Source organism: Bombus pyrosoma, linkage group LG5, assembly GCF_014825855.1.
Source record: "Bombus pyrosoma isolate SC7728 linkage group LG5, ASM1482585v1, whole genome shotgun sequence".
Taxonomy (NCBI): domain Eukaryota; kingdom Metazoa; phylum Arthropoda; class Insecta; order Hymenoptera; family Apidae; genus Bombus; species Bombus pyrosoma.
In genome coordinates, this window is record NC_057774.1 from 7,553,792 (window position 1) to 7,571,621 (window position 17,830).

The 17,830-nt window shown below is 38.5% G+C and overlaps 1 protein-coding gene and 1 long non-coding RNA gene across 9 annotated transcripts in view; both read left to right on the forward strand.

Moving 5' to 3' along the window:
• LOC122567689 (obscurin) overlaps positions 1–17,830 on the forward strand; it is a 45,843-nt gene that overhangs the window by 15,972 nt on the left and 12,041 nt on the right. For 5 of the 8 annotated variants that reach the window (XM_043726538.1, XM_043726539.1, XM_043726530.1 and 2 more), the window contains 17 exons: positions 289–398; positions 2,243–2,404; positions 5,571–5,693; positions 5,753–5,923; positions 6,981–7,062; positions 7,150–7,245; positions 10,338–10,430; positions 12,281–12,445; positions 12,539–12,676; positions 12,979–13,507; positions 13,719–13,916; positions 14,155–14,193; positions 14,962–15,207; positions 15,303–15,444; positions 15,531–15,922; positions 16,073–16,977; positions 17,098–17,677. In XM_043726538.1, the coding sequence (XP_043582473.1) occupies positions 289–398; positions 2,243–2,404; positions 5,571–5,693; positions 5,753–5,923; positions 6,981–7,062; positions 7,150–7,245; positions 10,338–10,430; positions 12,281–12,445; positions 12,539–12,676; positions 12,979–13,507; positions 13,719–13,916; positions 14,155–14,193; positions 14,962–15,207; positions 15,303–15,444; positions 15,531–15,922; positions 16,073–16,977; positions 17,098–17,677 (4,171 nt within the window). The remainder of the gene's footprint in view (positions 1–288; positions 399–2,242; positions 2,405–5,570; positions 5,694–5,752; positions 5,924–6,980; positions 7,063–7,149; positions 7,246–10,337; positions 10,431–12,280; positions 12,446–12,538; positions 12,677–12,978; positions 13,508–13,718; positions 13,917–14,154; positions 14,194–14,961; positions 15,208–15,302; positions 15,445–15,530; positions 15,923–16,072; positions 16,978–17,097; positions 17,678–17,830) is intronic. The other 3 variants (XM_043726531.1, XM_043726532.1, XM_043726535.1) reach the window with 3 other exon arrangements.
• LOC122567705 lies at positions 7,255–10,326 on the forward strand. The gene is made up of 3 exons (XR_006316865.1): positions 7,255–9,564; positions 9,650–9,882; positions 9,956–10,326. It is a non-coding gene; the product is annotated as an uncharacterized LOC122567705 (long non-coding RNA).

The window sequence follows — 17,830 nt, forward strand, 5'->3', positions numbered from 1 at the left end:
TACAAACTTTAACTTCTTATTTTTTTCTAGAACAGGTGTTTTTTAGAAACCACTATTTCTATTTTCAACCTACAAAATTCACAAGTCCTATTAATATTTCGAATTGAGTCACTGTGCAAACAAGATCGTCCAAAAGTTTACTTTCTTTGAAAACAGATATTCTTCGAACCTTCCAAACATTTCATACACCCGAACCATGATCGAACGAACTGTAGGAAACTATAGAACGCGTGGCCATTTAGTAAATCGATCATTTAGTAAAATCATTTCGAAATTGCGCTGTTACAGAAATCATCGGACAACTACATCGTGGTGAAGGACTACAAGAGCGAGACCGATGGATTCTCCGTGAACGTCGGCGACATCGTCGAGGCGCTCGAGTACGCCGACCCGGCCAAGTAAGCGAAACCTCCAGCTTCATAAAATCGACGGACAAACAAATTTCCACGCGATCGTTTCGCTGGCGGAACGTTGACTTCGCGCGAAGTCCGACCGTTCGTTCGCGTTTAAAGTCTATTTCCGTGTACGCAACGTGCGCCCGGGCTGAAAATAATCATCGCCGCATGTCGTATATAGTCTAACGCGTTCAAACGATGCCGATACCGTGTGCTATCTGTCACTTTTACCAAACGCAGTTTACTTTGTTCTAATTAATGGCGAACGATCCAGTGGCACGTTGCGAATCAAAGTGGCTGCAATTAACTGCAACGTTGTTACGCTTGCAAGCTGCATGTGTTGGATGGAATACCGTTCTTCTTCTTAGTTCAAATGTTCAATCTAAAATTTTTTCATTTTCCAAGACGATTTTTAATGTTGAAGTTATATAGTTGCATAGGTTGTATAAGTTGTACGAATTGTTATGAAATAAAGTTAAATTTGAAGAAGAAGTAAGATGATACAAAGAAGATGAGGAAACATTAGATTTCTTCAATTGTTGGAATGGTAGATAGAATATTTTAAGTATAGAAGTGGTCGCATATCATAGTACACGTATCTTTCTTCTTTTCTGTTAATACAACTCACAACTTCAACAAACTCTTCGTCAATCGAGTATCGATGAATCATTTAATCAATATTAGAAGAAAGATAGTTATAATATATTTTCGGATTTCTTTAATATAACTGCCAACTACTAATTCTTAATCGTTACTTGCGAGCAAGAGTGCACCGTTGTTTCCATAAAACTAAATAAACATACATTGTTAAAACGGACTCCAAACTGACTAAGAGCTACTACAATTCTTCTCCCGCGCTTATAATTCTTAAAGAAGAAACTAATATCGCCGACGGAAATTGTTGAGAAAATAAAGAGATCCTCTGACAAAGAATGAAGCGAAATCACATGGTGTTCTGATCGTAAGCTGGAAACGCTCGATGGAAGATTTTCCTGTACAATGCACGATCAAACGTTGCACGTGTGTATTAATAGAAACGCATTCGAATGCTGAAGACACGAGGGAGAAATTAAGGCACGTTCAATTTACGTGTCAAACGTGAAAGATCACTCCGTGGACGTCTCCCCTTTGTTTATTTTCGCGGCGATATTTTTACGCGAAACGCGTTTTCGCCGGTGCGTTTCTCTCGCGTTTATAAAATACGTCGACGAGTGCCTTGGATACGAAGCAAATGGAAAATTTTGGACCCGACGGGTCGCACGACGAGAATAATGCTCGATATAGTCAGGTCGTTGCGATTTTGCATTGTTCGTTTCGGCAAATGTACACTTTCCATATCCATAACTTTTATATACGTCGCAGTGTGATATTTTGACAATCTAAAAATAAACTTTGATAACTATCCATAACGGTATTTAAAGATTCAGAGAAAATGAATAACAGAAAATTCACATCGCCAGAAAATATAAATATTCGTCTGTAAAAGTATGTAGCCCATGGTGATGTTGCATCGCTTTTCTTCCCCCTCCCCCTCCCTCCAGTCTAAAATAATCAAACTGTTTTTGACAATAGAACACAACGGTGGAAACACGATCTTGAATTGTCTTCGCTTGTACACGCTATAAATACGCTGAGCAAACCAAGTAACAAAGAAACCGCAAATGCCTGACGATCTAAACGAGGTTGAGCCCGTTGCAACGAGATCTTGCTTTTCATTTAACGAACACGCTAATTCGCTTCGGTTAATGGAAAATGATGTTTAGTCTGCATGAAGCTGGAAATAAAATAAGAAATGGAGCACGATGGACGGGGCTATCTCACTGTGTACACGTTTGAACGTGTTATAGAAAGATCAAGTTGGATCCTGATCTGGAAATCGGTGGCGAGATCGGCGAAATGTTGGACAATTCCGCTGCCTGGCACAAATTGTCGGTTCGACCCCGTCGAAAGTACGCAGATCCCCGTGCTAGAAGCATCCCGAGGTTCTCCTCGGACAACAGCCTCCAGAGGTAAAGTATCAGCCCTTTGACTGTGTCGTAAGATGACGAAGAATTCGGAATAAACGATTCAGAAAATAATTATCTCTTTATTTCGAGATTTTCTACATTTCTGATATCAGATATAAAAAAAATACACGCTTTCAACTTTTTATAGAAAAGAAATATTAATAGTTGTACGATGAAATTGAGTTCTGGGAGAAGGAAAGAGGACACGATGAGATTGTAGCTGGAGAAGATCAGTATGAAAAGAAGAAAGAGTTCGTTTCAAACGAGTTCTAGAATGATGAAGAAGTGAAACCATTTCTCTCCCTCGAACACGAAATCGTTCGAATCTTCTCAATTTGTATGTTCAGATCGCTGCAATATCTGGAGGAATCGCATATTTAGCTATAAAAAGAATATCGACAATCACAAAGCGCAGGAGAACTTGAATATCTTCATCGAACAATGAGAGAAATAAATCTAAGAAGATGTTCTATAGAAATCGTCAACTTGAAACAATTCTGCATTGAACTCGGAAGAGCCAAGGACGCGTCATCGCTGTCCCTTAAAGCTGTGTACGAGTGACTGAAATATACGCCAAACAGGTGCAGCCTATTCAGTAAATCACGTTTCTTCAACAGCCACTCAGAAACTAAATGGAGCTGTTGCTTTCACATTTATTGGTACGATCGCCCGATCACCTGGACGAAATAATTCGAATTTACGCGTGACCAACCTCTAAATACAAACGAAAGATCTAAATATCCAAATCAAAACCACGAGTGACAGGCAAATGAAACGCATGGAAAGCGGAAATTTTCCATCGAACGAGAAATATCCAAAGCAAAGGAGCATTTACGTGGACGACTAAATCCGTGCACGAAATTATAGCAACGACAGGTGCTCCGGTCAAATAGTAGTCTCCAAACATTATGTTAACGGTGAAGCCAATGAACTCATCGTATTTCATCCCCTGAGATTACACGGAAACGGTTGTTTAAGTGGTCACGATATTATCAAGCACGAACTGTTTGCTTTTCGTGGGGAAACGCACCCTCTATTACACGAACATTTATTATGCGGATCTTCGACCACCTTTATTGCTCTTTCACTTAGAAATCGCTGATTTCCGCGTTTTATCATTCAGACGCAAGTTATCGAAGTTATGAATAGTAAGTTAGTAAGTTAGAAATATTTGTAACTCTTCAAATTCTTTTTATGTCGAAGATTGTCTTATTAGGTTCGTTAGATTCCTGACAATTCTTGGATTTCATTTTGTCTTCGATTCTCTTAATATTTCAAGCTTCCGGAAATTCGAAAAAGATTCGAAACTAGTTTTTAATATTCGTAGACACTTTGAATATTGTTTAAATAGATGTCATAGGTGAAATTTAAAAATCCAAGAATACTTTGAACCATATATAAGAATAGAAAACGATAAGGAGGAGTTAAAAATGGAAGAATACTATCCTTCGTCTGAGATTGAAACTTTTCAAAAGTAATCAACGATTTTCAAAGATCTAAATTTTCATCTATGTTTCATTTGCAACAAAATAAGGAATGTTAATCGATATTAATACCTGCGGTCTCTGCTTCGGTACGTTCGACTGTCATCTACGGATCGCGATGATTTAGGACGACGTTAACGAAGATAAAACGTTTATGAATGTCTCGAAAACCGATGATACGTCGGTAAAGTACTAATGATTGGCTGTCAGCCAGGATAGATTCGAAATCGTGCGACATGCTTATAAATTATTGGTTAAAAGGGTGTGATCAGTTTGAAAAATACGTAACGTTATATCGTTGACCTAATCTCAAGGATGTTCTATTCAACGAGAACACGAGCATTCGCTTGTCGTGCCACTAATAGCTGTCAGGTTTAAGAAAATACACCATCGATTTGACGTTAAATATTGCATCAAAGTAAATTCCAATTGCATAATGCATAACGCCTGGCTCCACTTGACTGTCAGAAACGCTTGATTCCAACGAAGGCGAAATACCAGCCAGTTCTGAAAATAGGTTCGCGTAAAGGTGAGGTTCAAGCGGAAAGTTTGATTTGCCACTTTGGCATCGGCCTCGTTCAATGGATCGCGAATTATTTACTATCTACTACATCTACCTGACCACGTAAATCGACTCAGTTGTATCGTTTTGTGCATTTTCCTACACTTTATAAAATAATAAACCAAACGTCTGTTTCAAGGAGATCGAGTCGACTCAGGGCTCGTTGAAAAGAGTTCTCCCTGTCCAATGTTAGCTACCAATTTTCTTAACATTGACTACCAGTTTTCGAAATATCGAGGAAAATACATTCTTCGTTCCCTAAAAGAAAATATGGGTGAAATATTTTTTTGGAAAACTGCTTTCTGTAAAAGTTTCGTGAAAATTAATAATTGACAGTTGCAAAAAATTCATTATCAGAAATTATTATGTAGATGTAAGATTAGATAAATGAAGAGGTACATTTTGTGCGATAAACAGAAACGTTTGGAAGTCTTCCTTATTCCTGCGATGGAAATAGAGAAAGATGCGATTAATTAGAGGAAACTTTGCACAGATCAAAATATACTTCGTTATGTATTATAAAGAATAGCTAGATGTTAGAAATGTGTGGGTGTGGAAAGTTAAATTTAAGTTTAATGACTAAGGCGACAGGCCTCTCTGTATGCGTGTATTCGTCGTTCATTCAGCAGAACGCAAAATTTGTTGGCGGCCCGTTCTATCCATTAAGCCTTGAATTTATCAGTACCATTTAAAGCGAACCGATTATACTACCGGCGATGAGAATATGTTTGGACTAAATTTACCTCGAATTCTTGCGAATTAATCGAATGCATATGACATTAAATTTATTCTTTATTAGAAGTAATTAGAATATTGCGATATCAAAGAGCAAAAATATATGAACCGCATGAACTTGACGTGTCTGGCACAAAATTATACATCATAAAAGATATCTGTTAGACGAAGAATGTCCAATATTGATACAAAAACAAACTACATTTGGATATCCTTTATTCAGTCATTTTTTACATTGGAGAACGCAGTCGACTAATTTCTAAATTCACCAATAAATTCTGCTGTCGGTAATATATCTTAACTTCTAAATCTAAAGATTTATATTATACCTCAGTATATTAAGAAAGTATACAGGACTATATTCTAAGTAAATAATTCGTTTCTACAGAGTGTATGTTCGTACAGCAGACTCAAGGGAAGGATGGCTGCCCATGTCCATCTTGATGCAAACGGCCCTCAGCGAGGACTCAGCACTTGGACATCGGCCGGAAGACTCTCAATATCGACGAGAGTAAGTAATTCTTTCCTCTCTAACAATATCCTTTGTATATCAATGATCGATTTCTCTAGAGCTGTAGTGAAAGAACTGGTGGAAACCGAGGAAGAATTTGGCAGAGATCTTCAACAGGTCGTTGAACGTTACTTGAAACCCCTCGATAATCCGGATGTTCCACGGATCGTACGCGACAACAAAGATATCATCTTCACAAATCTGAAGCAGATTGCCGACTTCCACAATACGTACGTATACTCGATGAACCAGGTTGGCCAAGGGGAGAAATTCACTGCGACACAATCGGATTGAACATTCGTTACAAAGGCCCCACACGAGACACGATCTTTCTCTACAAATTCCATTTGATATATCAAGCCCGTTTTACGTTGCTTTGTTGTTATTTGAGCCGACACAAGTGTTATTCGAATGTCTACTCGCAAACTATGGCGACAACTCACGACAGATGTTCTTCATTAGAATCAAAGCGAAAAGAAACACATGCACACACAAGACACGTCACGCATGCTCGTCATTAAATCGACATCAAAGACATTATTCTCTCTTTAGCGAAACGATGTGTGAGCAACGTAAGTCTGATAACGATGTGCATACTTTGTGTGATCGTGTGTTTCGTGGCAGTTAATCTTATTGTATGTTTAATTCAGCAAGGTATTGCTTTTTCAAAAGTTTTGAGCACCCTTCTGTCATCGTTTTATGAGCACGCTTCGATTGACTCTGCCAGTGTCAATTCATTCTTCCAAAAGTATATTTCGTTATAAGAATGTGTATTATCATAGAAACACGAGGTATATTCCTTGGATCGATTTCTCAGTAGAGTGCGTCGTTTATAGTCGAACGATATAAGGAGAGTGATTTCGCGCGTAATATTTGCGTCAAGTCCAGCGTTTCAGTAGAGTATTTCATCTATAGTCAGACGTTATAAGGAAGAATGATTTCACTGAACGGCTGTCTCTAATCATAGCGTTTCTCGTTAAAGAAAATTCGATTCTTATCCTTACTAGCCCAACTAGAAAATAAAATATGTATTAATTCACTCGTGCCCCGTCCCAATATTAATTAATCATCATTTCACGACCTCCCACTGGACGTAACTTTTCGTGGATTAATCTCAGCATAGAAGAAACTATATTGGCGTAATTAAATCATGGAGGATTAATGGACGTAACTTAATGTTGTTGCACCCTATATGTCGCACTGAAAAAAGAAGCCGAGAAGGGCGCAGCCTTCAGCACGTAGGCATGGTGTGTTTTTAGCGTGAAAATTAATCGGTACCTTACTTAGATCGTTCGGCAGGGTGTTGATCGAGGGTGTTAAGTATTATGCGGATCAGCCACGTATGCTGGGGAAGACTTTTCTACGATTGGTAAGTTTGAAAATCTTGCCGAAGTATATCTTAATATGCTGTAAAGACTTGTATCGAATTTGATGTTTAAATTATTCGTGGCTTCAGGAAAGGGATTTCGACAAACATGTGGCTTACTGCAGAGACGAACCGGCGGCCCAGGAGTTCCTTCAGATGAACGACGCGGTACGAGATTACTTTGAGGTCAGTCACTTAATTAAAGATTCAGTAAAATATCTCTATAATCTGCTGATAAAAGAAACTCGATTATTAAATACGATTCACTGACGCGATTATTATTAACTCAAGAGCAGAAATTACGAACAACAGACGTGTAAAATGGACTTATCCTACTCATAGTAGAGAGCCGGATGGTAAGAAAGATTTCTGTTCATCGACATTATAGTTTGGCGTCGCGACGCCAACGTCGATAATAACGTTTGCTCCAAATATAATGCAGTTATGACAATTTTACTGACATGTTCTATAGATAGTTCTACGCATTTTGATAATTTAAGATTACTCTCCATAAGTAAGAACATAAACTCCTACTATTTATAAAACATCGTTGCGCTGCTCTATTCACCTTTCATACTTTATTTACTTCTTTCCTCCTTTTTTTTTTTAAAGAAAAAGAATTATTTTTTTATAGACCATCTTTGACATAATAAAGGACAACGTAATCGAAATGAGGATCAGAGTTCAAGGATTTTCCATGACTGAAGCACACGTTTGCATGAATCGAAGAAAATTTCGCAATTACATAACGAGCGGGGGGTAAGCGGGCGTCTATCCAGCCCTCGAAATAGCTTGGTTTATTCTTAACGGACGGAACATCTTTCGCTCCTCTTACTTATGCACGATAGACTCGCGGCGAGACGCGTGCCACGAAAAGAAAAGGAAGAAAGTGGCCACGTTATCGGCTGACGACGTCACCGTTGCTGTCATTACACGATGACAGCAGCCACCGTAATCTCTGCTCGACGAAAAAACGAATTGCACGCCTCGAGTGTCTCAGCTGTACATCGTCGATCCGATGGATCTTCAAATTGTACTGTATTCTTGTTTCAAAATTTATTAGCATGCCTTCACATTGCTTCTTTTCTTTCTATTTAGATTTCATTTTAATTACATCTATAAAAATATGAAATTATGTAAACAAATATCCGCAGTCCAGATAAAAATGTTTATGAGAGCGAACTTTGACTCTCGATTCGAATTTTAGAACATCGAAAGCTTAATGATTAACAACAGAAGAAAGTTTTCGTTTCGAAATTAATAAAAGAGCGATGATCCAACACGCAAACGTAGGTGGTATACTACGCATAGTGTATTAGAGTACTTTATTATTTCAAGTATGCTGCTCGCTTTTTTCTCGTGATTCGCCCCGTTATTTCTAGAACTTGACTCAAGACCACCGCGAGATTTTCATACGATATAGCTGTCGTGTATGAATATCATTTAATGACCCGAAATTAAAATTAGATTGCGCGATATTACCTTGCCGAACGTGTCCGATTTCAAAGTGAAACATCTTAGGTACATTAGGGTTTCTCGTAGCTTACTTGTACTTGTAACACTCGAACTTGTCCACAAGTTTCTCTTTCTGATTTGATTTATCCTTATTACCATCCTCTTGCTTAAGGTGTTGATATAGAGAAGATATGTTTGAGAAATAAGCAATTATATGTTCATTTGATTCATTTTAGGACTAAAACACTCGATGACAAAAGTTTTTCCACTCCGTTTATTAATTTTCATTCTCTGAATTTATCCTTTGATTTTTTAATTTACTATACGAATACGTTCTTCGCAGTATCTAATCGTCACAGTGGTAGAAGATTATAGTCTTAAATTAGCAAATTCTTTTAATGAGAAGAAAAACAGAAGAGGTTTCTACACACTGAAATATACGTATGCAAGATTGTTTACAGAATTTATAAATAGTAAAACAATGCGTATAACTTAAGTCGAGATATACCATTTTTATACTGTACGTTCTAAGGACATAATTCTTTCAAAAAGAATTGTTCTATACCAACATCGTTCACTAAACGTCTCTTCCATGTATCAAAAAATCAAGTTGAATCCTCAGAATTCCACGCACAAGTCAATTACGTCAAAAGCAAAGAAGATTCTCTGTCTTCTTGCTAGTTTCTGGAAGAAGATCAGAATAGTGCGTGTGAAGCAAAAGTTCTCGACGATCTATAGAACTGTTCACGTTGTTTTTGTGCGTGGTCAGTCCACGAGTTCGTCCGGTGCGGCGTCTAAGTATAGCCGTGGCTGTATTGGTCTCCCGACTAATGTTTTTCGGTAACCACCGACTGTGGATCCCCCTCGAGAAAGAGGATCGGTGGAAGAGCAGAGACCTGGTCCAGTCTGCGACCAGCCACGGTGTCCTCTTCGAACCAACGACTCGAAACACGAACAACGGTGTTTACCTCCCTTGACCTTCGTTAAGGTGCGTCAGCCCTTCCACCGTCCCTCTACAATTTTTTTCAACGTGGACCTTGCAACTTCTTGGTTGGTGAACCACTTTCCTTCGAATACTTACGATTCTATAGGAATTTTATTCTTTGGTGAACAAGATTTTTTATCATTTTTATAGACAAGGTCTTTCCGATTCCTTGAGATATTTTGTGCCTTCGAGATGATCTTTGGAATTGCTTCGTTCTTTCTTGTAAATGCTTCGATACTGTGAAGATCGATATAGACATTTTGTTACGAAATTCGTTTAATTTAATCGATACAGTGTCAGTGATACATGTGACAGATGATTTACTTGGAATTTTCGATAGTAGGAGACACGTAAGTTACGGAGTTTCGAATAGAGTAGCAAAGGTGCGTGATAACTATCAATAAATTATTAATCAAAAATATTCTCCACCTTGATATATAACTCCTATATCCCTAGATTTGCCTAAGCTGATCGACAGGAAATATATAATAGTTGCGTGGAAAATCCAGTCGCATCCAAAAATACGCGTCTCTTCATCCTGGTGTCGAATTACGGCGTCGAACAATTCGGTGTTCTACGATGAGAAACTACAATTGCCAATTTTCGATCGATCTCTTATCTTCTTTCTACTCCACGACGAACAATCTTGAACGAATAATATTTTCAAATTTGAAAAAAATAATATTTTCAACCCTTTACGCCGGTGTTTAAGGATCTTGGACGTTTTGAACTTTTTAACGTGTTTAAAATTATACAAAAATCTTAGGACAATATTTTTGCGCAACGTGTTATTTAAAACGACGTAGAATAAAGTTTGGAAAAATGTAATTATTTACAGGAGCTGAGCCAGACTCTCCGTGACGACAAAAGCCTATCGGAACACTTGAAACTTCCGATACAACGCATAAACGACTACCAGCTCCTGCTCAAGGTAACGTTGCTCTTTAACCCGCTTTTTTATCCATTCTTTACGAAATCTCGCGCTGAATGGCGGAAGATTGTTAACACGGATCCAGATCGAAAATACATTTCAAGGGTGTTATGACAGAAATACAGCATGGCTAGTGTATCTTTTGAAAGCATTCCAGCAGTTTTGCGCGAACTTGCACCCGCATCGCTGATTTTCGTATAAAGTTTTCGCTGAAATTCGATAGGACACTCGACGCGTAAGCTCGGTATCGATGTCCCTATTCGCATGATATCGTTTCGAACATAGTTCAAACACGTTTATTAGACGCTCGACGATAAATTCGACGCTTTTGATAAACTGTCGGGACAATGAAAAATCGCGAGAAACGTGCATTATACGTTCGTATAATGTCGTTTTCTATTTTCTCCGTTTTGTTGTAACAGCAGAGAAGAAAGTGAATCACCGAATTCCTACGTCGTGTATCTAGTTTCTCTTTTATTTCATACACGTGTTTCTTGGTTCTATTTTCACTGGAATATGAAATTGACAGAGACAAAGAGAGAGGAAAACTTTTGTATTACGTCGATATCTATAAACGGAAAAATCGACCTACTGGTGACGCGAGACACGACGACCTGTAGAATCCGCACGTGACCTATATCCGCGTCGAAATTTCAATCTGTCAGATAAAATTAGCCCGGCGCTAAAATACTTCCCGATTCGCCTTGAAAACGCATTCCAAACGAATAATTATTATTTCAGAGGCTCTTTCTTCAAAAATTTAAATGCCATCCCCGTAAAATAATAGGAAAACGAAAGAAAATAATTAAACTCGGTGGACAACTTTGATCGAGAGGATCGCGTGAAATGGCACGGAAGAATAGGTTACACGTGATCGATAGCGATCGTGTTATTGCTCGTACATATAATCTTGGTTTGTTACCTTAAACCTTTGGCTTAAGCCACAAATTGGTCTGGGCCGGTTGCCCGGAACATAAAGGTGACGAGAGGCGCTGAGGACGTAACGCGACTGAGTTAAACTATTTTTCAAAATATCTTCAAACCTGTTCGAGATAGTTCAATGCAACTCGAGACTTCGTCCGTGGTATTTGTGAAAAGGTAATTCGAACGATTCTATCCGAAATGATCGAAGAATTATTTTGCAAAGGTAAAATGTATAAAGAAGACTCTATTTTCATGTTATGTAGTAGCTTACGAAAGTACTTGGACAGTTACCATGAAAACTTTTATGCTTATATCGTATGTGTTATGCGGAATATTTTGAAGTATTTTACGCGAAATAATTTGAGATTAGCGCTGTGACGAGACTATCATACTCGATTAACACACATAATATATTCATAAAGGATTTCTACAATCGTTGGAACATTTGATAAGCTACCGTATCCGATCGCGTCTGCGCTCGAGATCTGTCGAATATTCGATCGACCTGAATGGCATCGTTTCACTTCCATGATACGGTACGCTTGGATATAGATCAAGGGAAGTCACAAAGTTCGTCGTGGTATAGTTGCAATGCGGCAACAGAACGCTTCGTCGTGGTGTTGGAACGAGTGGGCGCAGTACGGATTTAGCGAGCTAAAAACGGGTCATCTTCACGACGTGTTATCTTTCCCGCCGCCTCTCTGTCATAGAAAAACCGCACGCAAGATCTATTGAACTGAACAAATGAAAAATTAGTCTTCAACCGCTCGTGAACTCAATACTGTTAATTTCAGTTTGAGACTATGATGTATTTTCGACTCACATTGCAAATATTTTGATTGGAAAAATCGCAAGAGATGAATAGCATCTGTTTTATATTCGAAAATTTCCAACAGATTTCTACATGATTTAAATGATGTTTGCAGGAGCTGGTGAAGTATTCGACCCGACTAGGCGAAAACTGCGACGACCTCCAAAAGGCTTTGGAGTTGATGCTAGGTATCCCTCATAGGGCGACAGACAATAAGTTCATAAGCAATATCGAAGGGTATAAAGGAAATATTCACAAACTTGGCAGATTACTCACACACGTCAGTATATTTCAAGTGGACTCTTATTGATCGTGATCATATTAGAATATATACTTTGATAAATTGCTGTAACATGTGATGTGCGATTGACAGGAGTGGTACACGGTGATTGACAAGGACGGTAAGAGCAAGGAAAGGTATCTATTTCTCTTTAAGGCTCGCATACTCGTCTGCAAAGTCAGACGAATATCGGAAGACAGATCGGTCTTCGTCCTCAAAGACATTATTCGAGTGAGTATTCACCCTTAGTAATCTTCCTTAATCAGAAACTTCAATGATTATGAAATTACAAGTTATTAAAGGCAAATCATAACTTGTAAGTATAAATATATATAATAGAATTATTTTTCATGGAAATTAAATAACATGTAAAAAAAATGGAGTAAAATCCTTAGAGTAAAGAAGTTATTGTAATCAATATGATCTCTATAAAGAAATTATACCCCGGCTAGGATAGTTAACAATAAGACTAATTATGATAAAGAATCATCCATTATTCTATTTATCTACTTATCATCTAATGTCAATCTCAGCTACCGGAAGTAGAGGTGAAGGACCATCCAGGTGACATACGGTCTTTCGAACTACACAATCCAGCGAGCTCAGCCTACCCCATTACGTTAGTAGCCCATAAGGATCTAGTGAAGGCCTACTGGCTGAAAGAAATTCGACAGTACGCGAGTGACGTGGTGGCACTCGCTGAACACGCTGCAGATGACTTACAACTGACAGAAGTGCCAGAAATCAAGGAGGAAATTAAAGCAAATCCAGGCAGCCCTCAGAAGGCAACAGCAAACCCAGGACCAAAACCTTCAGAGGCTAATCCAGGACCAAAACCTTCAGAGGCTAATCCAGGACCAAAACCTTCAGAGGCTAACCCAGGACCAAAGAAGGCAGAAGCGAACCCGGGTCCAGAAAAAGCAAATCCGGGACCAAATCCCGGCGAAAAAAAGAAAGACAATCCAGGAAATCCGGAGAAAGCTAAAGTTGAGGAAGAAGGTGCAGACATGTCTCGAAGATATTCTTCCAGTCGATTCAGCAGCTCTTCGAAAGTTGTCGAAGGTAAAGAACGGGTAGTTTTATTAGATTCATCGAGAAGTTTTTGTTTCTTTAAAAAGAACGGAATAATTTTAATGAATTGTTTTAAGTAAAATTTCTATCAATTCACACATAACAAAGAAAATCTAATTTCAGAAGTTTCTAGAAGCAACTGAACAATTGAAGCAATTCCTTTTGATTGATTATTAATAGTTGTTTGTATTTATCTGTAAAGAGTATTCTTCAGTATCCAGTAGCCAGAGTGCGGCATACATGGAATCATCCATGAGCAGCGCAGTAAGGATGGAGGCGAGCTCCTACCAAGCTGGTGGCAGTGCGGTAGAAACCAGGTCGGACACCAAGAAGATCGAGAGTGGTAGTGGAATAGGGAAACCTATGTTTGTCAAGACTCTCGAGGGATCCAACGTTGAACGTAAGTGATCAGATATGAAAGTAGTTATAGTTGAGATATAGTTAAGAGATGTAGAGTAGTTCGTAACTAAAAAATAAATAACATATAAAGGCTTCAAGAATATGTATAATCGGTACTAGATTTTATAAATTCATTGGAATACGGTCAATAGATTATCAATGGAGAATGAAAGTATGTGATTACAAGTAAAGGAAATTTGCTCGAACGGGTGACATAAGATCCATTTTTACTGTTCTAGCGATACCAGAAAATAACGTGGAATTGATACGCGCCGTAGGTAAAGTGACACAGAATTTGACTACTTTCTGATCATCCGCTGTATTGCACATTTTTTTCTATCAATCTTCTGTCATACTGTATCAAGAATAGTTTCTACTTTGTTCTTCTTCTTATATTTTTTCTTCTAGCCAGCTGAGTAAAATTGCTTCAACACATTCCACTAGGCGGTTGGTCAAGCTTCAAATTAATCCTAGATGTTGTCTATCATTCACGAAAATACATCACAGACTCACGTTACACTTCACACTTTCATATTTTCCTCTTTTTATATATTAGAACACTGGCACACTTGATGATTTAACACGATCTGCTTTATTGTCTACATTTTTCAAATAGCTGTTCTTTCTGTGGTTGCTGTATTATCTTCTTTTTTATACGTATTTTATTTTATATAGAAATTTTTTTATATAGGAAAAGCACATTACACACGCAACACGCTTCCGATCATCAGCCAGACAAAATGAAGTATAAATACAAAAATTTGTGAAATACTAAACATTTGTAAGATATTCGATACATCCATTTTGTAAATTTTATAGTAGTCTCCCTCCTCCGTTCTTGCATATGAACGCAACAAGAATTACTTCAGTTCTAGACACTGTTATATCCGATGGGAACCTCCTACAATTCTTTTGTATAAAGATCAAGTATTTTTGACTGTACCATATTGTATATAAATTTTTCAACTCGATGTACGATAACAATTTGCCCTGTGTTTCATTCATCAATACTTTTTAACAATTTTATGAATCATTGCTTTACATAGCTGGAGAAACGACTTCCTTCGAATGCACTCTATTGCACACCGATGCAACAACAAGAGTGCAATGGCTAAAGGACAACAAACCATTAGATGATAGATTAGCAGATCGTCTAACAGCCTCTGCGACTGGGAAAACCTTCAAACTTCAACTTCAGAACGTTCTCGAGTCGGATTCTGGCATTTACATCGCTAGAGCTATGAACAGTGAAGGCCAGGCTACTTGCACCGCTCAACTTATTGTACAAAAACGTACGTTTATGACATTTACATGCTATGATAGATAAAGTACCATGTAAAAATTAAAAATTGTTCTTCTTTTTTAATTTAATTAATTTTAATTTTAGTGACACCTGAAGAGAAGAAAGCAAGAGCAGAAGCTAACGCACCAATCTTCTTGGTGCGATTAAAGGACACGGAACTCTTGGAAAATACTTATCTGCGTTTCATGGTGAAAGTGAAAGGAGATCCTAATCCTGAGATGAAATTGTAAGCTATATTTTGTCAGTTATAAACAAAGAATGATATTCGAAGAATGTGTTTAGTTTATGTCTTTTAATTTGTTTTTAATACAGCTTCAAAGATGATGTTTCAATCGATGTGAATCATCCGCGTGTAAAGATCGTCACCGAACAGGCGGACAAAGGTTTCTACGAGTTAGTAATCGCGGACGTCCAAAAGCAGGACGCTGGCAAATATTCATGCACCGCGAAGAATCGATTTGGAGAAGCTTCCTGCGAGGCAACTGTAACTGTATCGGATGATAAAATGTTATACCTTCCTGAAGACTTCCTCGAACCTGGCATGGAACCCCAGTTCACCTGGTTACGCGATGGAAAACCTTTCGACCCAGAAGAACGCTTCAAAGTACTGTTCAAGGACAACGAAGACACCTTGGCTTTAGTATTCCAACATGTCAAACCTGAGGATGCTGGTCTTTACACTTGCGTCGCGCAAACTAGTACAGGTAATAATCCATTTTTTAATAATTTCATAGGTTTTTTAGACTTTAAACGTCCATGTTGTATGACACAATCACAACATGATCTTCAAGTGACCAATTATGCTCCAAAAAATATCTTCAGAATTGTATTAATTAAAAAAACTCAAAACCCAGGTAACATTAGCTGCAGCGCAGAACTAACGGTGCAAGGTGCGGTAAACCAGCTGTTGAAAGATCCAGAAAAACCAAAACTGTGTTCAGAAGCCAGGCATTCGGAAGTAAGTGCTGGCGGATCTGCCATGTTGGAACTACAAATCAGAGGATATCCAAAACCAGACATCAAATGGAGCAAAGATGGAGAGGAAATCGTTACTGGTGGAAGATACAAGTACCTTTGGGAGGATGAAGAATCTATGTCCTTGGTAATCAAGAACGTCACTGCCAAGGATGCAGGCACCTACACCATCAAAGCAAAGAACGAATTAGGCGAAGATACCACTCAGATCGAGCTGATCGTAAAGTCTGCGCCAAAAATCACGAAAAAGCAAACTGACATGTCTGTGATCATCGACGAAACGTTGACGATGCTCGTGCAAATCGAAGCCACGCCAGCACCAGAAGTTAAATGGTACAAGGATGGCCAAGAATTACGGGAAGACGGTCGTATAAGTATCATTAAAGAAGGCAACGAAACTTATAAGTTAACAATAAGAAACGCTCGTTTGGACGATGCTGGGTCCTACTCGATTGTTGCACGAAATGAAGTCAATCAGACGACAGAAATTTGGAAGTTGAAAGTATTAAGTCCACCGAAGATCACGAAGGGATTAGGCGAACCACAAATTTTAGATCAAAAAGGCACTCTTACCTTGTCCATAGACGTGGACTCACTGATGCCAGCTAATATTAAATGGTACAGAGATGGAGAACTGCTTGTTGAAGATAGTCGTATAAAAATGATTCAGCAGGGCAAGACATTCATTCTAAAGATCACTGGTATAGTAAGCGAGGACGCAGGAGATTACAAGGCGGAAATCTCCTCCGATCATGGAACTGTCACTGATGAAACTGTAATCCAGGTGAATAGAACAGCGTCATTTTTAAACGATATTAACTATTTTTTAAATAAGAGAAGATTACTACTTTTCATACTTAATTTACGACACTTAGAATAATCACGATCATTTCTCGTTTTCCAGGTGAATGGTCTTCCACGATTCAAAACGAAAATGTACGACGTCACAGTCAACGAGGGCACGAAGAACATCGAGTTCAAGGTAGAAATCGGTGGATGCCCAAAACCGAGCGTCCATTGGTATATCGGCGACATGGAGATCACGGAAAAGAAAAAAGACTATGTTCGCACGGAGGAAGGCAATTTCGTCAAGTTAATCATGTCCGAAGTTAAAGCTGAAATGAAAGGAACGTACACCTGCAAATTGAAGAACGAATTTGGCGAAGTCAAAAGCAGTTCTACGTTAATCGTAAACACCAGACCGAAATTGTTGAAGAAGCTCGTCGACCAAAGAATCAACGAAGGCGATACATTGAAACTGATCTTTGAAGTATCCGGTACGCCAGATCCCGAGGTGAAATGGTACAAAGATGGCAAGGAGGTTTCAACGGACGCGAGAATTAAAATTACGAGGGACAGCAAGCGACAGGAAAACTACGATCTGACGGTGACTTTAGTGAAAGGTTCAGACGCAGGCATCTACGAGGTTCGAGCAGAAAACGAGCTAGGCTACGTGACTAGCAAGAGCAAAGTTATGATATTGAGTAAGAATCCAAACAGCTTTTCTTATTCTGTAAATAAAATAGAGTTCGATTGTTGCGCTGCTCCGTCGTTCCTGTTCTTTACTCGTTATTAAAGAAAAAGATTCAAAGAGACAATCGGCAAGTTCGATCTTATTGACGTTAGAATTTTCCAGA